The 21,083-nt window shown below is 37.5% G+C and overlaps 1 protein-coding gene across 1 annotated transcript in view; it reads left to right on the forward strand.

Annotated features, from left to right (window-relative positions):
• The window catches only part of LOC100745542 (voltage-dependent calcium channel gamma-7 subunit), a 38,942-nt gene that overhangs the window by 6,710 nt on the left and 11,149 nt on the right, over window positions 1-21,083 (forward strand). The window contains exon 2 of the mRNA XM_003491135.4: window positions 11,554-13,319. Coding sequence (XP_003491183.1) covers window positions 12,980-13,319 — 340 coding nt within the window. The 5' untranslated portion in view covers window positions 11,554-12,979. The remainder of the gene's footprint in view (window positions 1-11,553; window positions 13,320-21,083) is intronic.

Consider the following 21,083-nt stretch of genomic DNA (forward strand, 5'->3'; position numbering starts at 1 on the left):
CGCGAACGTCAAAATTTTTGTGTCATTAAGGAGAAATCCTTGGCTTTTTCGAATCAACGCCACGCGTTCGAAACACTAGCTGAAGTTTTTATCTCCGTGTCTATTCGTGACATGTCCATTAATGGATTTTCGATACGTGACGTCGCAGTGCAGATCATTCGTATTTCACAGCTTTACTTCCCAATTTCGTTCAAGTAGCAAAAATGTGGAAAGTTCGCACGCCCCTCGACTGCATACAAATCGACCAGCTTAAACAAACCGTCTCATTTCTTCAAAAGAACTACAAAGTGCGATCTGTGAAATTTACGAAAGTGATTGCTATGGTTTTTTTTCAATTCTCTTTTACGAGAAAGACGAATTCCACATTTGTCGCAACTTTAGTTACTGAGACATACATCACTGTACATGTAATTTACGATTCAACGAGTTTATTTTTATTTCAAATGTATTTTTCATCCTCTTCGTAATCTTCGCCACGAGCCATGTAATTTCGGATGCACGACGCTGTCAGTATTCATGGCGGTATTACTTTAAATTAACTGAACTAATAATTATTCGCATAATTCAAGGGAGAGAACAATTACGCGCCTCGCGAAGAATATTATTACCGGTATGGTGACGGTCGTACGCATAAAACTGAAATCACAATGCGAAAGAATAAAAGTTTTAATTGAGAAAAGGAGGAACAGGCCTCTGCTCTATTTTTGTTAACTTGGTCACTGTAACAGCACCTCCGAGATTAAGTTGGACCATATCGCGCGAAACTAATTTAAGTTCACCATACGCGAACTTCTGTGTTCTGCCAGGAGTAACACAATGCACATGCTCCTTTTCGATTTATGTTTCATTTCTAATTGTTCATTGTAGTTTCTTAACTGCAGCTAACGCAACGAGATCCAGCTTCTCTTTTGAATTGTAACCAGGAACCGTAATTGCTGCTCTCGCATACTCTGTGAATTTACAAAACGACTCTTACTTGTAACGCTATTATCTTACGCAAAATTCCGAATTAATTTCGCTGTTGTCGCTATTGTACAGTGCTATTTTCGATTCACGGTTCTTTGTAATAGAATAAAAAAAGAAAAGACGAGGGCGTCACTCTTACCATCAATTAAAAATATCAAACTCAAATTCGATGATCATAATAAAAAAAATCTAATAAAGGGAAATTCGATTTTTTCTATGAACCTCTATATTTCCCAAATCGGCAATTTTTGGATTAGAAAACTTTACTCTGTTTGTTACGGAATTCTAGGAAAAAATCCTTACACCAGATAAATGTTGCGGTAGCTATGAAATATGTTCCGCGTTATTCCAACTGGTAGTATTTTCCCTACAACGTTCCACATGAACAATTTTCCACGCTGCGATACTTAACGCAAACATCATTCTACGGGGCTGTACATTCTACGACGTGTTTAACATTTATACACTCTGCGACACAGTTCGCATATTGTGGTTCTTTTAATATGCACAGTACTACATTTCTAATTTAGTTCAGTCTCTACGTTCATCAATATACTTATACAAATAATATATTGTATAATCTGCAAAATTATCAAACTAAAAATGGTAATATTCCGATATGGCAAACAAGCGTTGCATTTTAGAAACATCACTTCATGTAAAATGAGACCAATGCGAAAATCGATATACATAAGTATCTTGATCTATTTACCTAGTAATGACCAAAGTGTTCAGTAATTAATTCAATGAAAGATAATACGATTACGATTTAGCGATGAATAATATTATAAAAGGATAGATTCATAGAATTGTCTAGTCGATCGAAAATAATCGCTGCCCACCTGATTACGTATTAAATTTCTCAACGTAGTTAACAGAGGAATAATATCGCGTCTAACGAAGCAGATATGAGATAATGCAACACTAGGATATGACTGGACGTGGTAAAATATCCCACAGAATAGCGTCACGCGATCACCACGGATATTAACTTGTATTGTTATGCAAAATAATCTAACGAGCAACTAGCAACATTATAAAACTTTCAGTTCTTAAGTTTTTAGTTGATAATAAAGTCCATTGAATATATGCATGGTAAAAAATGTTCTTCCCCCGTCAAATTAAATGAATGCTGTAGTTGCACATTGTTGATTAAAGGCATTCATGAGTTCTACTCGAAAATATAATTTGCGGGATGAAAAAAGAGGGACCATTTCCCATAGTGGCTTCATTTTCTTTAACAATCTCCCATCACGAATGTATGGCAAACGCATTTTTTAATTTACGGATCTCCATTGTTGACGCATGAATTTCTAATAAACCAGAGCGAAAATAAGCACAGCATACTCCACTTTCGACATACGGTACCATGCAATAACTTATTTTAATTCTCCTTTTACAAAGCGTCCTATTCCAAAGTTATTGATAATTTGTCGAAGAAATATTTCCTAACAATACGATTAGTCGTCATTACAAGGTCGCTATTGTAGATGACCCAAGATTTTTCCACGTTACAGTATACATCCAGGTATTTCTGAGCTCCCATCGTGGTACACGGTACACGCTTTCCGCTTTCGTTTCGCAGTTGAATTTCAATTTATTAAAATGCCGGATCTCTCTGGAGCAGGGCTCGGTGATCCTTTTTAACGTCGTCGCTTCGCTTTCCTCTTTATATCGCTTTCCGGAAGCTGGCACGAAACACCGTGGTCACGCCGCCTCGAATGTCTGAATATAAACAGCGACGCTTTACAATTCATGACCCATGAACGGAACCACGACTCTTCTTCGTTTTCTTCGTTTTACCAATGAAACACTGCCTTCTCCCTGCGTTCTTTTCCTCCGCCCGTAAAAAAAATACTACACACGCGATTATCCTTCGCGATAATTTTGTAATTCGCGAGGTACTTGAAGAATCTGCCATGCGGGTCGTTAGCGGGAGCTCGCAATTTGTGGAACTCTTTCAATCTTTCAGCTACGATGTAATTTGGATGCGTCCTCTAACGCTATACACATATAACTTTGATTCAAACAAACTTTCTGATACTAATTTCTTTCTGCGAAATTCCTCGCTAAGTCCAAATTACCTCTGACAATTAAAATGTTACATTTAACCTGCTCGAAATGTCTCTCGATGGAATTTCAATTGAGATCTTTGTTCTAATAAAACTTTTCAAGTGCGTCGCTTCCCTTATCAGGATTGGTTATTATGGAAACAAGGAGATCGCAATGTTTCTGTGAATGCAATTGCATTCGTTAAGCTCCATAGAACTTGCAGTTGCTACATTGTTTGGCAAAAGTCCTCGAAACCAGACGATTCAGAAAGTTTTTCGTTTCTTTGCTTTCGCGTAAAACTCCGTACGTGCAGCAGCGTGACTATCAGCGCCGAGAATGTTAGCCCTTAGTAGCCAGCCTCGAACTCGGCAACCTTTCGACGACCAAACGAGCTGCTTGAATACCTTCGTCGAATGCTACGTCGAAGAATACAAACCCCGGTGCGAGTTAGAATCTTGATTTTTGAAATATCGCTGTGGACATCTGATATTTTCTTTAAACCGGTTGCGCATTTTATCGATACGGCCCAATTGTGCAGCAAGTCAGTACGATCTATAAATAATAAATAGACATCACGTTTATACATTTATACATGTACTTTGTATTTTTTATTCTTCCTCCATTATTTGCATCTTTAAACAATACCGTAAATAATTTCATTTCGAAAGATACGACTTTCTCGTTGCGAATCGAGCGTAGCTGCCCGTTTCTGTTGTTTCAGCGAATGTTAACGATCTACATATTTATGAATCATATTTTTCATCAAACAGAAAGCTATAGTGTTCTCGGGAAAAAGCAATTTACGTTGTACTCATCCCCGTGCTTTAGACTTTTTCACACACGAAAGTGTACAATTATAGAAGGCAAAAATGTATTGGACCCCAGGGTGTTCTCATGATACATCACCATCCGTGTAGCAACTCTTGTCAATTATCGCGGCATTTCAGTGCAACGACCATCAAGTAAAAACAGCGTTAAAGAACCCACGATAAATTGGCAAAACGTCTGGGTAATTGTACCGTCCATGCAAATTTTCCAAACAGAGTTTCACCATTACGAGCTACCATTCTAAGCGAAGCTAAGAATCCATCAACTTTAATTCAACGAACACTGAAAATGAATTAAACGCGAATATTTTCTTCAAATTGAAATTCGTACTTTTCTCGTGAAGAAAGTACACGAAGGATGACGTAACTTTCTTCTTTTTCTTCATTGTCAAAGTTATTTGGCAAATTACGTACGACGCGACGTGACAAATTTATTCTCTTTTATCTTTCCTTTGTTCTTCGAATAAGACGTGTTTTCAACTTCTCGTCTATAGTTTTTCTCAGCTGCATTGCTTATGGAGTAACAAAAAAGGAGTTACTGCGAAGATAAAAATAGTAAGACGGATGATTGCGTTTCTGTGCGAGCCACGCCATTTGTCTCACCCTTCGCTGCGCATCTTACAACAGAACTGTCGCACTTGCGACAGTGAAATACCGATTTCAGACAATTTTCCTATGAACCATAATAAAGCGCAGTCGACGAAAAACAGTCGAACTAAATTTTTTTCATTTTCTGTGAAAATCGGTGGCATTCTATCAAAAAAGAGAAAAGAGTACGTTTGTACCGATTGTCTATTGAATACTTCGACTACCTATATCAAGAAATTTTATGATACTAGTAAATGATACGAAGAATAAAATATGAGAAGAGATAAAAGAGACAGAAAGATAAAGATACAAAAAGGAAAGAAATTAGGATAGAATGATTTAAAAGAATCTAAATTTGAACGTGTTCCGAAATTATTTTTCTATATCGAGGTATTTGGGAGAAATTTTGTTTTCTTGGGGCAGAGTATTTTTTAAATAAATTTTCCACACGAAATAGAGTTTACTCAGGTCGTTTACTTGTCTTACAGGGATCTCGATAAATTTCCAACCTTTCCTCTCTCGTAGAAATTCCCTATGTGGGGACACACATGATTATAAATGGTAGGGACGGCTACCCTCGGGGGTTGACCTCAACGCCTGTCGGGTCACCTGCAGAATCTTTCGACGACCAAAAATATCACTTGAATACAAAAGCCTTTCCGAAAATATGGATCCATAAAAATGTTGTGATCGTAAAATACCGTGCCCTATAATTTTCCAATCCTTAATAAATACGAGTAACTCGCGTAAAATGAATTGTGAACACATGCTGGGATCTTAATTCACAGTTATAAAACATGGAAAAATTCTGTGCTATAGATTAACGGGACAAGTTGTTAGTTTTCTTTCGCCGAATTTAAAAGTCAAGGATATTGTGATGTTTTTTTTAATTTAAAAGGAAAATTAGTCCTACCTTAGTTTCTTTGATCTCAAAATCATAATACCGATACCGATCCGGCGATATTGGAAAGCGTCCTTAAAATATCTCCTCGCAACTCAGCTGTACCGAACGATCGACCGCGAAGTAAAAGTCTGGCAACGTGCCGTATTCCCCGACATTTTTCATTAAAAGGAAGAAGAAAAAGCAAGGGCAAGGAAAACGCAAAGTACTTGGCCGAGTAGAAGTAAAATGGCGGAAAAACGGAGCTTTCTTGTCAATTAAATCGTCGAGATAGTAGTTATACCGATACTAAATACGAAATTTTATCGCTATATTAACTTTCCATTGACCTGAATAATCAAAGTTACTTGTTTTGCATGGAACAAATTTATACGACAACTTTTTTAGCGGCAAGATTTTACTACCTGCTTCGTGTTAATTTCAAATGAATTCTAAATCCTTCGAAAGATGAAACGTTAATCAAATAAATGGAACGTAATCGTTAAAATTATATACTGGTATGTACTTATTCCTTTTTCATTTATTTATTTCTTCTTTTTTTGCATCATATATTTATTCATCGTTTCCCGTAAAAACATTTTGTTAACATGGAAGATGTCCAAGGAAAATAGAGGAAATGAAAAGATCACTGTGTGAATCGCTTTTAGTCTTTGTGACAGTTGAGGGAAAAGTAGCAAAGGGATGGCAGTCAATGGCCGCACGTGGTGGATGAGCGCTTTCAGCTTCTTTTAGCAAAAATCAATTTCGCTGACGCTACTTATAATCCGATTAATTAAAACCTAGCCGTGAAGGATAGGACGCACGGTTCTGAAACCTAAAATACGAAATATTATACGGCGTATTATGAAATAAAAAGAGCGAATTACTCTCACTAGCCTCGGGGTCGAGCGGCGTTTTAATGGATATAAAATCCATCTACCGTTAGAACTTTCTCGCATCACGTAAAGTTTTAAAGTATAGAACGGAAAATTGCGTTTTAATTGCGTGTTCCTAGCCGAAGGTTTAAATGGGTGCATATTTCACGAGAAATCGATACACAAGTCTTGTGGTGCACTCGTGCTGAAAAAACAAATCGAATCGTTTCTTGAACCCCGTGTAATATACTTCTAAAGCTAACAAATATCTCGTGTAAGAAACACATTAACATCATTGGATTAAAAGACGTGATTTGATAAAAGACAAACACATGCATGACATTAAAGAACATTATTAACAGCTCTGTGAAAATCCCTTGTTTAACGCAAATTTCAACGCAAAATTTTCAATAATCCGGTAAATATATCATTTCACATTTTAATTATTACACGTGCGGTATTCGAGAATTCCTGATTAAAGTTATAATCATGTTGAAGGGAAAAAAGTTAGATTTCTTGAATCATTCTACCGCTAAAGCCAAGATTCATCTTAACTTCGTCTAAATTATTTCGTTCCCTTAGTTTCATTCATGCGTTATTTAATCCAAGCTCAGTCTTGCTCACAACTATCTCTCTACGGAAATTTACGGAATGCGACGGGCCTCTCTCTTTCTCTCTGTCTGTCTGTCTATCTGTCTGTCTGTCTCTCTGCCTCTTTGTCTCTCTCTCTCTCTCTCTCTCTCTCTCTCTTTCTCTCTTTCACTTTCCCTCCTCTAGGAGAGTGGTTCAAAGAAATTTAATTTCAATGCTAAAGTCAAACTGTCGCGCTTTGACGAAAGAACATTCGTTTGAGTTTATCTTCGATTCTTGTTATCTACATTTTCGCTTTGATTATCTTCCTTGTTCGTCCTTTAGCGTCGTCGCTTCCATCGAAACTTTTACCTTTCATTCTTATTCATGAGCTAATAGGGTATATTACGGGACGTAGATTTAAAGTTTTGACGAAATTTAAATCCTTATACGGAAGCCAACATTGGAAACACTGTTTTAGCTGCAGATTTCCTGCAAATTTTCCATCTAAAAGTTATCGTCAGTTAAACTTTATCAATCGCGAAAATTACCGACGTTTACGTTGCAGAGTTAAGTAACCACAAGTACATGGCAGATTGGTTAAAAAGTAAAAAACAGGAAAAACTAGATTTTGCAGAACGATCGACCTTAAAACGTTTTCCTGGCTGACGATGGCCTTGTTTCCGTAACCGTAATGAGTAATGGGAAAACCAATTGCAATTAGATTCGAATGACGTGATTGCAATGATACCGCTTGCACGATTACTTGTTCTTTAGCCGCATGGTTTGCGAGTAAGCAAACCCTGCTTGCGCTTGGCGCAGTTCCGCCTCATCGTTGCTTCATTATCCGTACTTAACGAAGCTTTTCTGCAAAGCACTACGATCGATTCGAACCAGTTCCTGTGGAAAAATAAACCATCAAGCGGCTGGGAGGAAATATTCCCTATTCACGTTGCCATAGATACGGAATAAATGAAATTATTTTGCAATTATTTCTTGTACTGCTGGAATTTATAACAGCTACATGGTAAATTATTGTATATTGGATATTATTATACTTCCATTGTCCTCTGCCACGGAATTTAAGTCCTCTGACACAAAAGAAAATCGCGAAATTCTGTCAATTTCGTCGCTGATAAGCTACGCAACGGTAGATGTAAAATTTGGAATTAAGAAAAGAGTAAATGGATATAATCTTCACATAAATCAGAGTGCGATTGTAGATTTTTTCACACGTCGTAATGTGTCCGTTCATCGTGCGAATAAAAATCTCCAAGCCCCGAAGGAAAATTGATTTTTCTTTCTTAGTAATTTCGAACTCGCGAGTGATCCTCTCGAAAGAACAGCTCGAGAAAGATCACTTTAAAGTACGTGACGAGAGCAAAGAAGATGCATTTGCATCTCAAACGGCTGAGATTAAGAAGTTGAATCATTCCCGCGTTGCATTACAGTACAGAAGCTTCTTACGGTATGACCAAATGTTCTTCGGCAAAGTAGGTTGCGCGAAACTCGTCCAGGATACTCAGTTTAGAAAGAACTTTCCAGAAACACCTGACAAATTTTAACAGCAACTTCTTCAGACACATTTATTATACGTTATCGATACAACTTGGTAATTGGGTTTTAACGACGTTACTTAAAAGCTTACTGCCTCCTCCGTTTATTAATCGGAATTTTAATCGAAGAATATTTTCTGAATTAAACCGAGAACAATTCTTACATTTCTAATATCTCACTAAATGGAAGCATATTTTATATACCACGATATTCTCTCGTTTCTTACATTCTGTTGTTTCAGAGAAACATGCCACGTTTCTCCTTTTTTCACAGAAACACGTAGCGAAAATAAAACAAAGCAACGTGATCTTCGAGAAACACGTTCGTCTTCGTAAATCCTTCAATATTGTAAACTTGTTCTACGTTCTCTCTGCGATGCTCTCGCATTTTTGTTCCAACTCTGTTCTAATAATTACAAATAAAAAAGGAAATGAAGATTCACGAAGATATAAGAATTTCCAATTCGACGTTGCGCATCGTCTAACCGATTACTTGTAAATAATTTCCATCATTTTTTGTCGCAGAATTACACTTACAATTTTCCATAGCTGCTCAGATAGAGACAGCTCGAAAAATTCCAATCTATATTATTGCGGCAAATTAATTGCACTTTTTACGCCAGTAACTAAGCTACAAAATCGCGTTAATATTTTAATCACCTGTTGAGCTGCCATTTCCTAGTCTCGCCATTTCGCTCGGTACAATAACAGTTTTATTAATGGTTCACGTTTTTCATTATGTTACTCTAATGATACATTTACCCCTATTCATATCTGAAGATTTATAACGTGCAAATATCTACGATTCTTTCTCTTTTTCTTAACTTTTACGAATTCAATCGTCTAAAAATGTTCATTGTTAAAACGAATTAAATAATCATGCAAGTTAGCTCTTTTGTTCGGTGAACTTTCAGTTCATAAAATTGCCTAGCGCAATATCCATCGTCGTCCTGTATAATTCAATCGGGTCAGAGAAGGCAGTTCAATTCTAAATCTAACCCGAAATGAAATCTACGTTTCTGAATCCGGTGCAATTAACAGTGCGGTTAACCAATAATCGAATCACAGAGCGTGAAGAGAATCGGCGAAAGAAGATTCAAGTGGTAAGAGGATGAACCTCTTGATATTTCCTTGCGAGAACTTCACAATCAAGTTTTGCAACCGACTCTGAGCAACAACCCTCCTAAGTTGGAAGAGCCACTCAACTATCGAGCACCCACTTGAAAAGTAGAAACTGGAAGTCACATGTTACGATGCGAAACTGCGCAACCAGACCAGAACTTCTACTGCTCCGCCCCCGCACCGCGATATCCCGATAAAACCGCAACGTGCATTCGCACCCCGTGAGCAGACACCCGCGTAACTGCACATCGCCCCGAGCCACACCTGCGAACGCTACTTTGGAAGTTTTCCCGGGACCAAATAATTCTAAAACGAAATTACAGGGAGGCGCGAGTTTCCATCTAAATGGCTGAATTTTGTCGCCTCTGTGCGCTATATTCGTGGAAGGCATGGAACTCACGTTCAAACAACCGAGAAGTAAAGCAGGTGCGGCGCCATCATTTTCAATTAAATGTATTGACCGACGACGAGTGACAGCAGCTTTTTCGAACGTGGGAAACGTCGGGAATAAAACAGTGATTTTTAATTCTCGTCCGTGCGTCTTGTATGAATTTGACGATTGTTGCATAAATATAAAGACGTTGCGTTTTTTCAAGTTTTTATCAAACTGTTCCAAATTTCTCTCCTCGATACGAACACTCCGGTATCGTTTCTTAAAATGTTTGTTGCTTAAATTTTCTAACAACCGCAAGTCGAGCCAAGTACGTTGACTTGTATGAACACTTGAGTAGATAACTGGCTTAAAGTTAAACAACTCGATTAATTTAACCAATTAAATTGGTTTAAGCCAATCTACTCTAGTCACTCTTATGAGCTATCACTCGATAATATCAGAGGATTAAATATCGTCCATCAAAGGAAAGGATCAAGACTTCAGGGATTCGAATCGAATGATCGTAACTATCTCGGATGTTGGGTTTTCAATGTACATTAATCCGAGGATCTTTTCTTTTGTTTCGATCGTTTTCTGCCGCTGTCGAATCGAAAGATCCGGGCTCGTCTGAACTTCGATAATCCTCACGGGATAAGGCATCAGGTTAAAAAGAGGGTGGCGATGGGAGGGTTACGCCCGATGAAAAGTCGCAACCCAAAGGGTCTTCGATGAGGCTCGCCGTGGCGAGTTCACGGATTACGCTAATAGGAACTCCATGAAATTTATACGAGTAGCAGCTTAAAAGTTCAATTTCTGTTCGTGGCCCCGGCAAAAGACCGAAACGTCGATTCAATTACGATTAAAGGATTAACAAAATGCGTAAGGGTGGCGGGTTACTTTTTTCACGTCTCTTTTTCATTCTCGTTCAGCCTCTTTTTCTTGCTTGGGAACTGGGATATGCTCGTCGAGGATCCTCGAGCATTGCCGAGTCGACTAACTCAAGAGGGCATGATAATCCAACGAGGCTTCGACACTTGACTATCTTGCGGCTTCCATCAACGGTTCTTGCATGTTTCGCTGTGGATTTTCGTCCATGCTTCTGCTTAATCATCTATAATCTATGTCTTTTGTATCGCCGCCTGTGAAATATCATACGGTAGATTCGAGTCCTTTCACGGATGATAGGAATCATTATTTCCACCAATTAAAGTCAGATAAAATCAATATATGCAATTAACCAAATATATGCAGTAGACCAAACTGTAAATGTCAATAGATTTGTAATTTATTCAATACTAATGATACATAAATGTAGAATGCAACAGATTTCATTGTACGATAGTGAAAAGAATATTTGCGTTATCTTCGTTACTGACTACCAGAAGATTCAAGAATTTCCTGCAAACTCTTCGAAGCATTGGAAACATGTCAAACAATCTTTTATACTGCTTATTTCGTGCGCGGAATATCAAAGAAAACTCAGCATACTAGGATGATGGATTAAAGATGTAGAAACGTTTCTGTTCTAACAGTGCTGCCTACGTCTCTCGTATTTTCTCTGCGTTCGATATGATCCAATAAAGCAGAAAAGTTTGACTTAAATTTCAGAGTTCGTACGTAGTTGTCGCTAGCTCAGAAGATTTATGAATTTCGGTAATACGCCCTAAATTCTAGAAATGTTTCGTTCAACAGCTTCACACGTAGCTCATAAATCTTAGCTACAGACCGACCCTTTCTGTTGCAGAGTTTGGGAAAGGACTACTGGTGGGCACCTTGACGAACTTCGAACTGCAAACTGCAAACTCCTAAGTTTGCACGACGGCCAAAGGGTACGATCCTCCACGGAACAGTCTTCCTTAAATCTATCTAGGATACAGCGATCAAAGTGTTTGTAACAAATGAAGAATACTCCTTGACGCCGTGTAACGCAATACTTCAAATTCAGCCCATAACTATTCATCACTACGCGTACACAGCGCTGGAACTATCACGTCGAGCTCTCTTCGAGCACCGAATGAAAAATTACGCGTCAACATCCATTGCCTTCTCTTCAACGATGAAGTGTTTATTCCAAAGCCTTGGGAAAACAGTATGAAAATGTTGCAAATATCTCTCTCTCTCGATAAATTATACCATTCATCATAAATTGTAGGCGAAAATGTTTATTCGATAAAAATTTATCGAACAAAAAGTGGTTTGTCATCGTCTGATGGACGACTTTTTAACCAGTACGCTTTGGAAATGTTTTATCAAGAATTTGCTACTGTTTAGGCTATCTTTTGCAATTACTGTAACTTCGCAAACGTGCATGACTTTTTTGAATAAAGGAGAGAGAACAAGAGACGATAGAAGAAAACTTTCGATTGCAGATACCCGCGATAAGACTCGGGTGGAAATAAGTTATTGCCGTTACTTCCACTGCATTATCGATGAAAAGTGTTAACGGACGAATCCAGTGCCAACCGATTTCCAATATCGGCTTCGTCACGAACTTTCGCACATAACTTCGAGAATAACGATGTATAAAGGGGAACCTTGAAATAAAGGAGAGAACAATAATTTGTCTTTCCATCAAAACCGGATTTTCACAAGTTTCTTGGTCTGCAGCCAGATTTTCTTGAGGAATATTTTTAAATAAAGGCAATCCTTCGAGTGACAAAAGGAAAATTCTTAACATGACGAAAACATTATGAGATTGTTAAATCGTCAAAGAACAGGACTGTGATTTTATTATTTGTAAATATCTAATAATAGAATTTATAACCGAAGTACAGTCCTTCAGATACTCACGAAGCGACTTAAAGTGCTTCAACTCAGAAGATTTTTACTCCAAAGATATATACTATTAAAAAAGCGTAATGAAGTGTAATAATGAAATGACCAGAAGCGCCATTAAGTTCTGACATATCGATTATGATTATTAACCAAGAGTTTTAAATTTAACATTTAAAAAACACACACACAGACTCACAGAAAAATATTAGAACAAGGAGGCAAAATCTAGTGAGAAAAGTCTTAGAAATAAATACATTATCAAGTTCTATCGTCATCGTCGTGATTAAACCGATCCAAAGGAATCCTTGAGACAAAAAAGAAGGGAAAAGAAGAGATTAAAATATCAACACGAAAAGTACCAAAAAGCTTTTGATTGCTGGTGCTGGGATGCCCCCATGACAAAAGGGAGGCACGTGGTGATGTCTTGTTGTTGTTGGTGTTGCGACAACCTCGGCAGTGCCGGTTCTTCAAGTGCTGGTGCTGGGGGTGTTGTTACTGGTGCATCTGGTGGCAGTGTTGTAGTTGGTACTAACGCCAATAACGCCGGTGGTAGTGGTCTCGGTATTGCTTCCGGTCTTTCTGCGATGCTGTCGTTAGTAGTCGTCACCGTCGCTATCAGTACAGGAGAGTGGCTTTTGACGGAAGAGAAACTACCGAAAACTTCATCGAATGCTTCTGTGGAGCCTGACAGCAAAGTTACGTACAGTGGTCTGTGGAGAGTCTGCGTTGCTATAAGTAAGTAGCTTTAACAAAGTTTCTATACCTCACGATACAATTGTAAACACTCAGCTTCGATCAAGCTTATGGTTATATATCCATTGGGAATTTATTTGTAACTTTGTTTTATCCTTCTGGCCAATTATTATTTTCCATTTTTATCTCCTTTGTAATGAAACATTTGCTTTTCAACGAAGAAACGTTCCGTGCTTATTTGTTAACGTTTATTTTTATATACGAAGGCTAATAAATCATTGAATAATTCAATTACTCGCTGCATCCCATTCGCGTGCTAAACAATGAACAAATATAAACTTGGGAATAAGTCGAGAAATATATTTCAGCATTAGCAAAATCCGTAATACTTGAGGGGGTAATATTATGCTAATCTTCATCATTGCTTCCATAAACAAGATACGACATTTCTTATAATTGCCGGAATCAGCTTAATTCGTAATCTGCTTATGAAGTTGAGGAAAACAGCAGAATTACGAAGATTGACTTGGAAATAAATCGATGGCAAAACTGTCGCGATGTGATTTTACTTCTTTAAAAAAAAATAATGCCAAAAATCTCAAAATCATACGCTTAGAATATATACTTGACGATATCTTGTTACAATATAGAATCATAGTGAATTTGAAAAATATATTATGAAGAGTAGAATAACATGGGACGATATCCAGGATGCGAAAGGGGACGAATGACAGTGGAAATTTTTGAAAATTCGTGATAGCATCGATAGTAACAGAGGCGCTAAAGAAAATGTTGACTCAACACTTGCCATTGCACTCACCAGCCGGACATACCAGCTCGGAATAGATCAAACGTACGTGTGAATGAAAGCTTCAGCTATCTGTTCAAAAAAAAAAAAAAAAAAAGAGAGAGAGAGAAAGAAAAAAGAAAAACGAGTAAAATACTGAAAATTATTATTACGCAATTTCTTTCCATAGTATTCCACAGTATACTTTCCATTCCGTTTGTCTTTTTATTCTTAAAGCCTTTTTAAGTCAACCTCAATTCCGTGCGAAAGCATTACCAGACACTTTGGAGAATTCGCGAGCGAATTGTAACGACCGATCCGCTTATACTATTCGCATCGTGTTTGAAAAGTGATATCGAAATAGATACGATAGTGGGAAACGATAACGGAAATTGAAAAAAACTCCCGATGAAAGGAAGCACCGTGAAACCGGAAAATTGTTTGGGACCTTCTTTGAAAGTACACCGAAGTACTCCAACGAACAAAATTGTATTTAAGAGAATCTAATTCAGCGTCGTTCGAGCCTTTCCCTAAGCTCTGAACCGTATCAAAGGATAAAGGGGAAAATAAAATAGTTACGTATATGCCGTAGTTGCTTATTAGGTAAAGCGAAAAAATTTCCAAGGAACAGCGTTATACGTTTCGCAGAAAATACCACTGAAACTATGAAAAGATACCTTATATTATAATTTCGTTGAGAAAATGGTTCGCAAAAATTAATTGTATAGTAACTTAAGAGAACTTAATTATTATTACCTACGACAAAATTGGGGAGTTTCAAAGAAACTTAATTTTCTTCGTTGAAATAAAAATAAAATAAAATGACTACTGTATTGCACATTGGACTATGTTGGTTAGTATTCAATTCTAAGTTCTCAGGAGAAACTAATTTCCCTCGAACAATGCGAATTAGCTAGCTTCTTCGGAAGAAAATTGAATCACTCCTGTAACACGAAGACCTACAGTTTCTTTTAACCCGTATTTCTACAAACCTTGTTAACCTCTGTGAAAGGATTTTCTACTTAAGAAGTGATAATATCTTCTTTTCAAGATATGCCATGCTATGCTATGATTAAAGAATCTACAAACGAGAGAATGGAATACATTATCTAATCTCATTTTAATCGATTGTCTGGAATATTTTTAAAATTGATACATTTAAATATGTTAATTTAAATACAAAGACGTGAAGCATCGAAGTAATTAACAGAATGTATAGCTATTTAATCTTCAAACGTCCGCAGTTGCTTGACGTGAGAACTAACTTCTAGATTCTGTCCCTCTTGGGTATCACGTATTCCTAACTTTTCTACCTGTCGACAAACACTCTCAGTGTCCTGTGGGCTTTCTCGACGTTTCTCTGCGTGACTGTTCACCATGCACGCTTACAATAATAAAATACAACTTCAATATTATTGGCGACGACAGATATCGATAATACATCGAATTAAACCGTATAAAAGTTAAGATTAAAATAAATAATGATAAAACGAATAAATATGAAATCGAAATTGTATTGAAATATCGCGCATCATTTGGATGACCTTATCGTGTTTTAATCACATTATATCGTAAACTAAATTAAAAGTTTCAAAATATAGCCGAGCAAATGTGCAAAGATAGTAAAATGAAAACGAATTTTCGATATCATCTGCTAGAGATAGGTATCTAATTCAAATGAATACGAGTTTCCGTTTTGTCATCACACCATCAGTTTATTTTTCATTTTTCGTTCATATTCAGTTTATTTTTCAATCGACACTATTTCCAGAGCAATAAATGCCGCAGTACTAAACGTTTCTGTCCGAGTATTTTCTTTTTTAATGGAATTATTTTACCATAAATTCATCTTTTTCTATAGTACAATTAAACTAAAATCATTTCTAATTTTAAAAGACAAATAAGGCTATTAATTTTAGTTTAAAATATTTTCGAAACTATTTTAATTAACTCTCATCCATACTCGTAAGGGAACGTGGACGTTCTACGAATAAATTTCACTACTAACTTGTGCACTTAAAAAGTAGATTTTTCATTTCGACGATTCGAGATATCGCCCTCAATTTCACAGTTTCAACTGTTTTGCATAGCCGTTTGTGAACTTTTCTTGAATACTTAACCAACAGGACTTACGAGATCCCTCGAGTAACGTTATAGCTAGAGTTTAGTGCATACTATTCTTAAGGCTGGATAGTACCATCTGTTTCTCCTGGCATTTGTCTGTCGCGGTCCTCTCTCTGCTTTACAAGTATTCATGAAATTTTTATCTTAATTATCTATTTGATATTCATGGTATCATCGCGAAGTGATATTAAAGTTAAAAATATTTTCATAAAGTCAACAAATACACGAAAAAGATTAATACAAATAATTAGAACGTTCATTTCGCCAACAGTAAACAAATCCCAGGATTTTATGAATTTTTCTAGCACTTCTAATTTCACGGCTACACAACACGTAGTATTATATCTTATGCATGAAAATTATAAATCGTTTCATCCTCTGTTAACTTTCATAGGTACGACACTGCTAGCAAGCTACATGCAGGTCCAGCCTTAGCTGCATTGCTAGACACGTAGGTCTACGTGCTTCAACCTTTGAATATTAATGTCTAAACGGAGCCGAGATACCGCTGAAATATTCCTCCACTATAACTTGCAGTGTTCTGTCAATGTACCAACTTTATCCATTATTGTCCTACCATTAATTGATTATGACGTGGTTCAATCTGTGTTATTACCATCCTATTATTACCATAATGTGGCAAGGGAAAAACGATTTCTATGCATAATGTCTTGATAATCTCGTTAACCATAGTTGAATATGAGACGAACACAATAGGTTGAAAGTATTCAGAGATACCTTTGGCGGCTGATTGCAAGCTTCTCAAGATCTTTCTGTTCTCAAAAGCAAAAGATTTCCCTCGGCCAAGGAAAACAACAGAATGGCATTTAACTCATAATACTTGAAAAGCATTTTACCTTTACCATTCCACTTTGCTATCTCACAACAGAATTTAGATATACATGTACATACATTACGTATACTCTACACGCGACACAGTGAAATGCCATTCCTTATGTTCCTTGATAAGAACAATTTATTTTAATTTTACTGCTCCATGGCTATACATTTCCGTATCGTGATCTGAAATTGTATCCTGTTGCTCTATACGATTGCCATAACTTTAAATAATCAACTTAACAATTACATACATCCAATTAAAGTAAACGGATGAATCAATATGTACCCAAAATAAAGCTACGGTCTTTTCTCAGATTCTATCACGCGAATATCCTTCAACATCTTTAATACAAGTATAATATAAACGTTCAAATAATTTCGCGAGTCTTATTCTACCTATTAACAAATTTCATAAATACATCCTGTTACGTCGCGTAACACTCTACCTAGCCCAGGTCACACACCGCGGGCAAGATGGCAACCAGATGTCTTCGGATACTCACTGCGTATCCTCAATAGTCTCAAGTACCTTCCATAAATCTCAGGAATTTCCTAGTCGAGGTCCTTCAAACCGAACAAACGTCCGTTTCCGAAGAATTTCTAAAGACCATTGTCTACTACAGCTTGACCAGGGAAAGTTAGTTTTTCTCACGTATGATGCAACTTTCCTCCCACTAACCACTTTCTCTCGAGGGCGATTAAGACCCTTCGTTTAACCAGTTAACAACGAAGCCTATTTCCCTCACTCTCTCAACTAAAATCGTCACCAACAAATCCGATGGTCCCGTGCGCTAGACACACCCATCCTTAGCTTTCCTTTGCCACAGCATCGTCTCCGAACATCACTGATTTTACATCCTTCGAACGGTCAACATCCTTTAACCGGGTATACACACCCGCAGATCAGTCACTCATTCATCTCGTACATACGCACCAGCGTAACTGCCTTCGTTATAAGTTGTTGGAATAAACGGTGAAATATAACTTACTAGACTGTGTCATATTCATTTAACCACCTCTGTTATCTTAACCGAAACAGGGGAACGACTACTTCGCGGCGTCGATTAACCGAATCGTAGCGAGAATTTACGCCTCTCGCTGACGCGTTTTCCTCGCGACCGCGTCTCTCCGCGAACGGTCGTAACACATCCCGAGCAATTACCACTCCACTCTTCGTATATTAATAACCGAGACACAAACAGAGAATTCCTCATTAATTTCTTCTTCCATCTATCCAACGTAAAAACTCATCAAGCTATATCAATACAGGGTAATAATCTCCACGAAACAAAGGTGAATCATCGTTGATTTCCAGTATAAACGCTTCTTATCCTGTTCTTTATCCATTCACCAGGCACCGCTGAGATTTCAGTGAGTACAGGGGTGAGGGCAGAAAGCATTTAACTGGTAATATTCGCGAAGCGTTCTGTGATTCCGGTCCAGGCTCTCTCGATAGGAATGACGGCATGGAATGGGAGAGGATCTGAAGGAGACGAGTACAGTGGGTCGGAAATGACTCGTTACCGAGGGCACCGGAAACCGCTCTCCTTTTGCTGCCGCCATCGCTCGGCCTCCAAGCAGTTCCACGCCTACCAGGAGCGATGCCCCCTGGCTATGCCAGCAGATAAAGAAAAAAGAGCGAAAAAAGCAAGAACGAGAAGGAAAAGAAATAGAAGAGCCGATGGTGGAGAGCTTCGTCCTCATCCAACTACCGGATAACTTCTTATCTCGGTCGAAGAAACTCGAATTTTGTAGATTGAGGCAAAGACGAAGAGATCGAGAAAGAAAATTGCGTATAAAACATAGCCTATTTAGCCGGAAACGATGGTCGCTTGTTTCTTTTTTTCGATTTAGGCTACTGATTCGCAGACGTTCTCCTCTCTTATGCTAGTCTGTATTCTTCCAAGGATTATTCATTTTATGATAATTACATTTTGCGATATATCGTTCGTAACCATTTCGTTTTGCAAAGAATGAAGGTTATTCGAAGGTTTTAACTGGTTACGCAAGTATCCGCGGTGAGAAATTAATGTGGCTTTAATGCTTTCATGCGAAGCTTAATACCACTATGGAACCGTGCTTTTCTTCGGAAGCCCGTAGGAAGGATTTATGATGCATCTCACCCCGTTAATTCTGTTAATCTTAGAATCTTCGTTGCGCTTCAGTACACAATTTTGCAACTTGTTGCGAAAGTCAGCCAAACCTTTTTGTTCCCCAGTACTTAACAGAGTTGCCAGTGCGTTTATCATTATTTCCTGTGAAAACTATCAAACTTGCGACTCTTGATATTAAAATTCTTTTTATATATTTAACATCGAATCGTTCGAGTGTCTAGCAATTTTTAATATCAACGTGCCAGTAATACAAGCAACTCGTATGTATTCCATGATATCATATATGTATTTCACGGATACGATGATCCACATCTTTAATTCTCCGATCCTCTGATATTTTTGTGTATAAAAAAAAACACGCGAGATGTGAAAGAGAATTTTTTCACAGAGGCAACGAAACATAAACGTACCAGTATCGTGTGACATTAAATTCACCAAAGACAAATCTGATATTGTTATCCAATAGGAGGAGCACGCATATACGCGGTCGCTACGTTAAAACTCGGTTTCTGTGACAAATGCTTCTGGGTATTTAATAGAGTAATCGTGCCAGGGTAGTGTCTTCGTAACATGTCCAGGTAGCCAGACCCGTTTGTTCCAATTAGCCACGCTGATGTTAAATAATGTCACGCCGCGCCGGGGAAACCGGTCGCACAATGTGCCGGCTACTCCCACAGCAGTTGTACGCTGGATGATCCCTATTTCGTTGTAAACTTCATCTTCAGTCCGTAGTCTCGCGTGGCTCACTACGAATCCCGTTTCTTCTTTAAATGGCCATCAGAAAATCGAAACGTTATTAGACTAGAACACGAAAATACGTATCTGCCACGTATTCCTATTTCTCGGAAATTTCAACGGCTTGAGAAATGAAAGTCCTTTTTAATTAAAGTGCTTATGACATGCTTTTCAATTAGACCCGTAGATTGAAAAAGTTTCTTTCCATCTGGGACTTTTGCACATCAATTCGTTCTCCGCTTGACCGAGATTTGATAATTTTCGTGCTACATAATACGGAAAACAGAAGATAAAGTCACTGTTCAGATTGAAGTTGCTTAAGTTCAAGCGACCCGGAGTTATTGGAATAATTTCTATAATTTTCTAAAATAATGTTTCTAATTTCTCTGGACGCAATGTTGAAAGCAACGTGAAACATTCTATTAATTATGCTCTTATTTTGAATTCTCTGCAGACGAGTGTGATGTACAGTATGTAATATCGTAACGAGTTACATTTATGAGAATGGCATACAGAAAATTTAAACTAAACGAATTATATTTTCATCGTGAGTAAATTTAATTAAAGAAACAAGAACTTTAAATGAAGCCGTGATAAACAAAATTCAGATCTTGTATAATCTCTCTCTCTCTGTCTCTCTCTCTTCCCTCCCCCTTTGAGTTTGACTTGTAAACTTACAGATCATAATAGTGTGCAACCATAATTATTTGACAAACTTGGAAACATACCTCTATTTTTAATTAAGAAAGAATACTGTTAAGAATACTGTCTTATGTGCAGTATTCTCTATACTAATAATTAATATGTCCAAAATTTAATTACAATATGCGAATTTCTAGAATAGATGGCCGCATTAGCCTGCCAGCGGAAATTAGACAATATGGAGCCCAGCAGAAGTTGCCGAGTTGAAAAAATGAAATTCTCCGACGAACAACTTTAACTCTTCATTAGCGAAACTTCTTATTATATTCGAAATATATTCCCAAAATGACCTTCCTAATCATAAAATACCACGTATCTGCATATACTTTACAAACTTTCGCGAATTTTCCAGTGTCAGAGGCAAGCAGAGGTTTGAACACGTAAAACCTTTTCCAGATTCTGACGCTTTAAAATCACTCTTGCGTCCTACGACAAACATATTTCAACAACTTTCACAAATATACAGATGGATGTAAGAGCCCGTTTGGGACAAGTTCTACTTGC

The sequence above is a fragment of the Bombus impatiens genome, unplaced genomic scaffold (genome assembly GCF_000188095.3).
Source record: "Bombus impatiens unplaced genomic scaffold, BIMP_2.2 scf_0517, whole genome shotgun sequence".
In the NCBI taxonomy this organism is placed as follows: domain Eukaryota; kingdom Metazoa; phylum Arthropoda; class Insecta; order Hymenoptera; family Apidae; genus Bombus; species Bombus impatiens.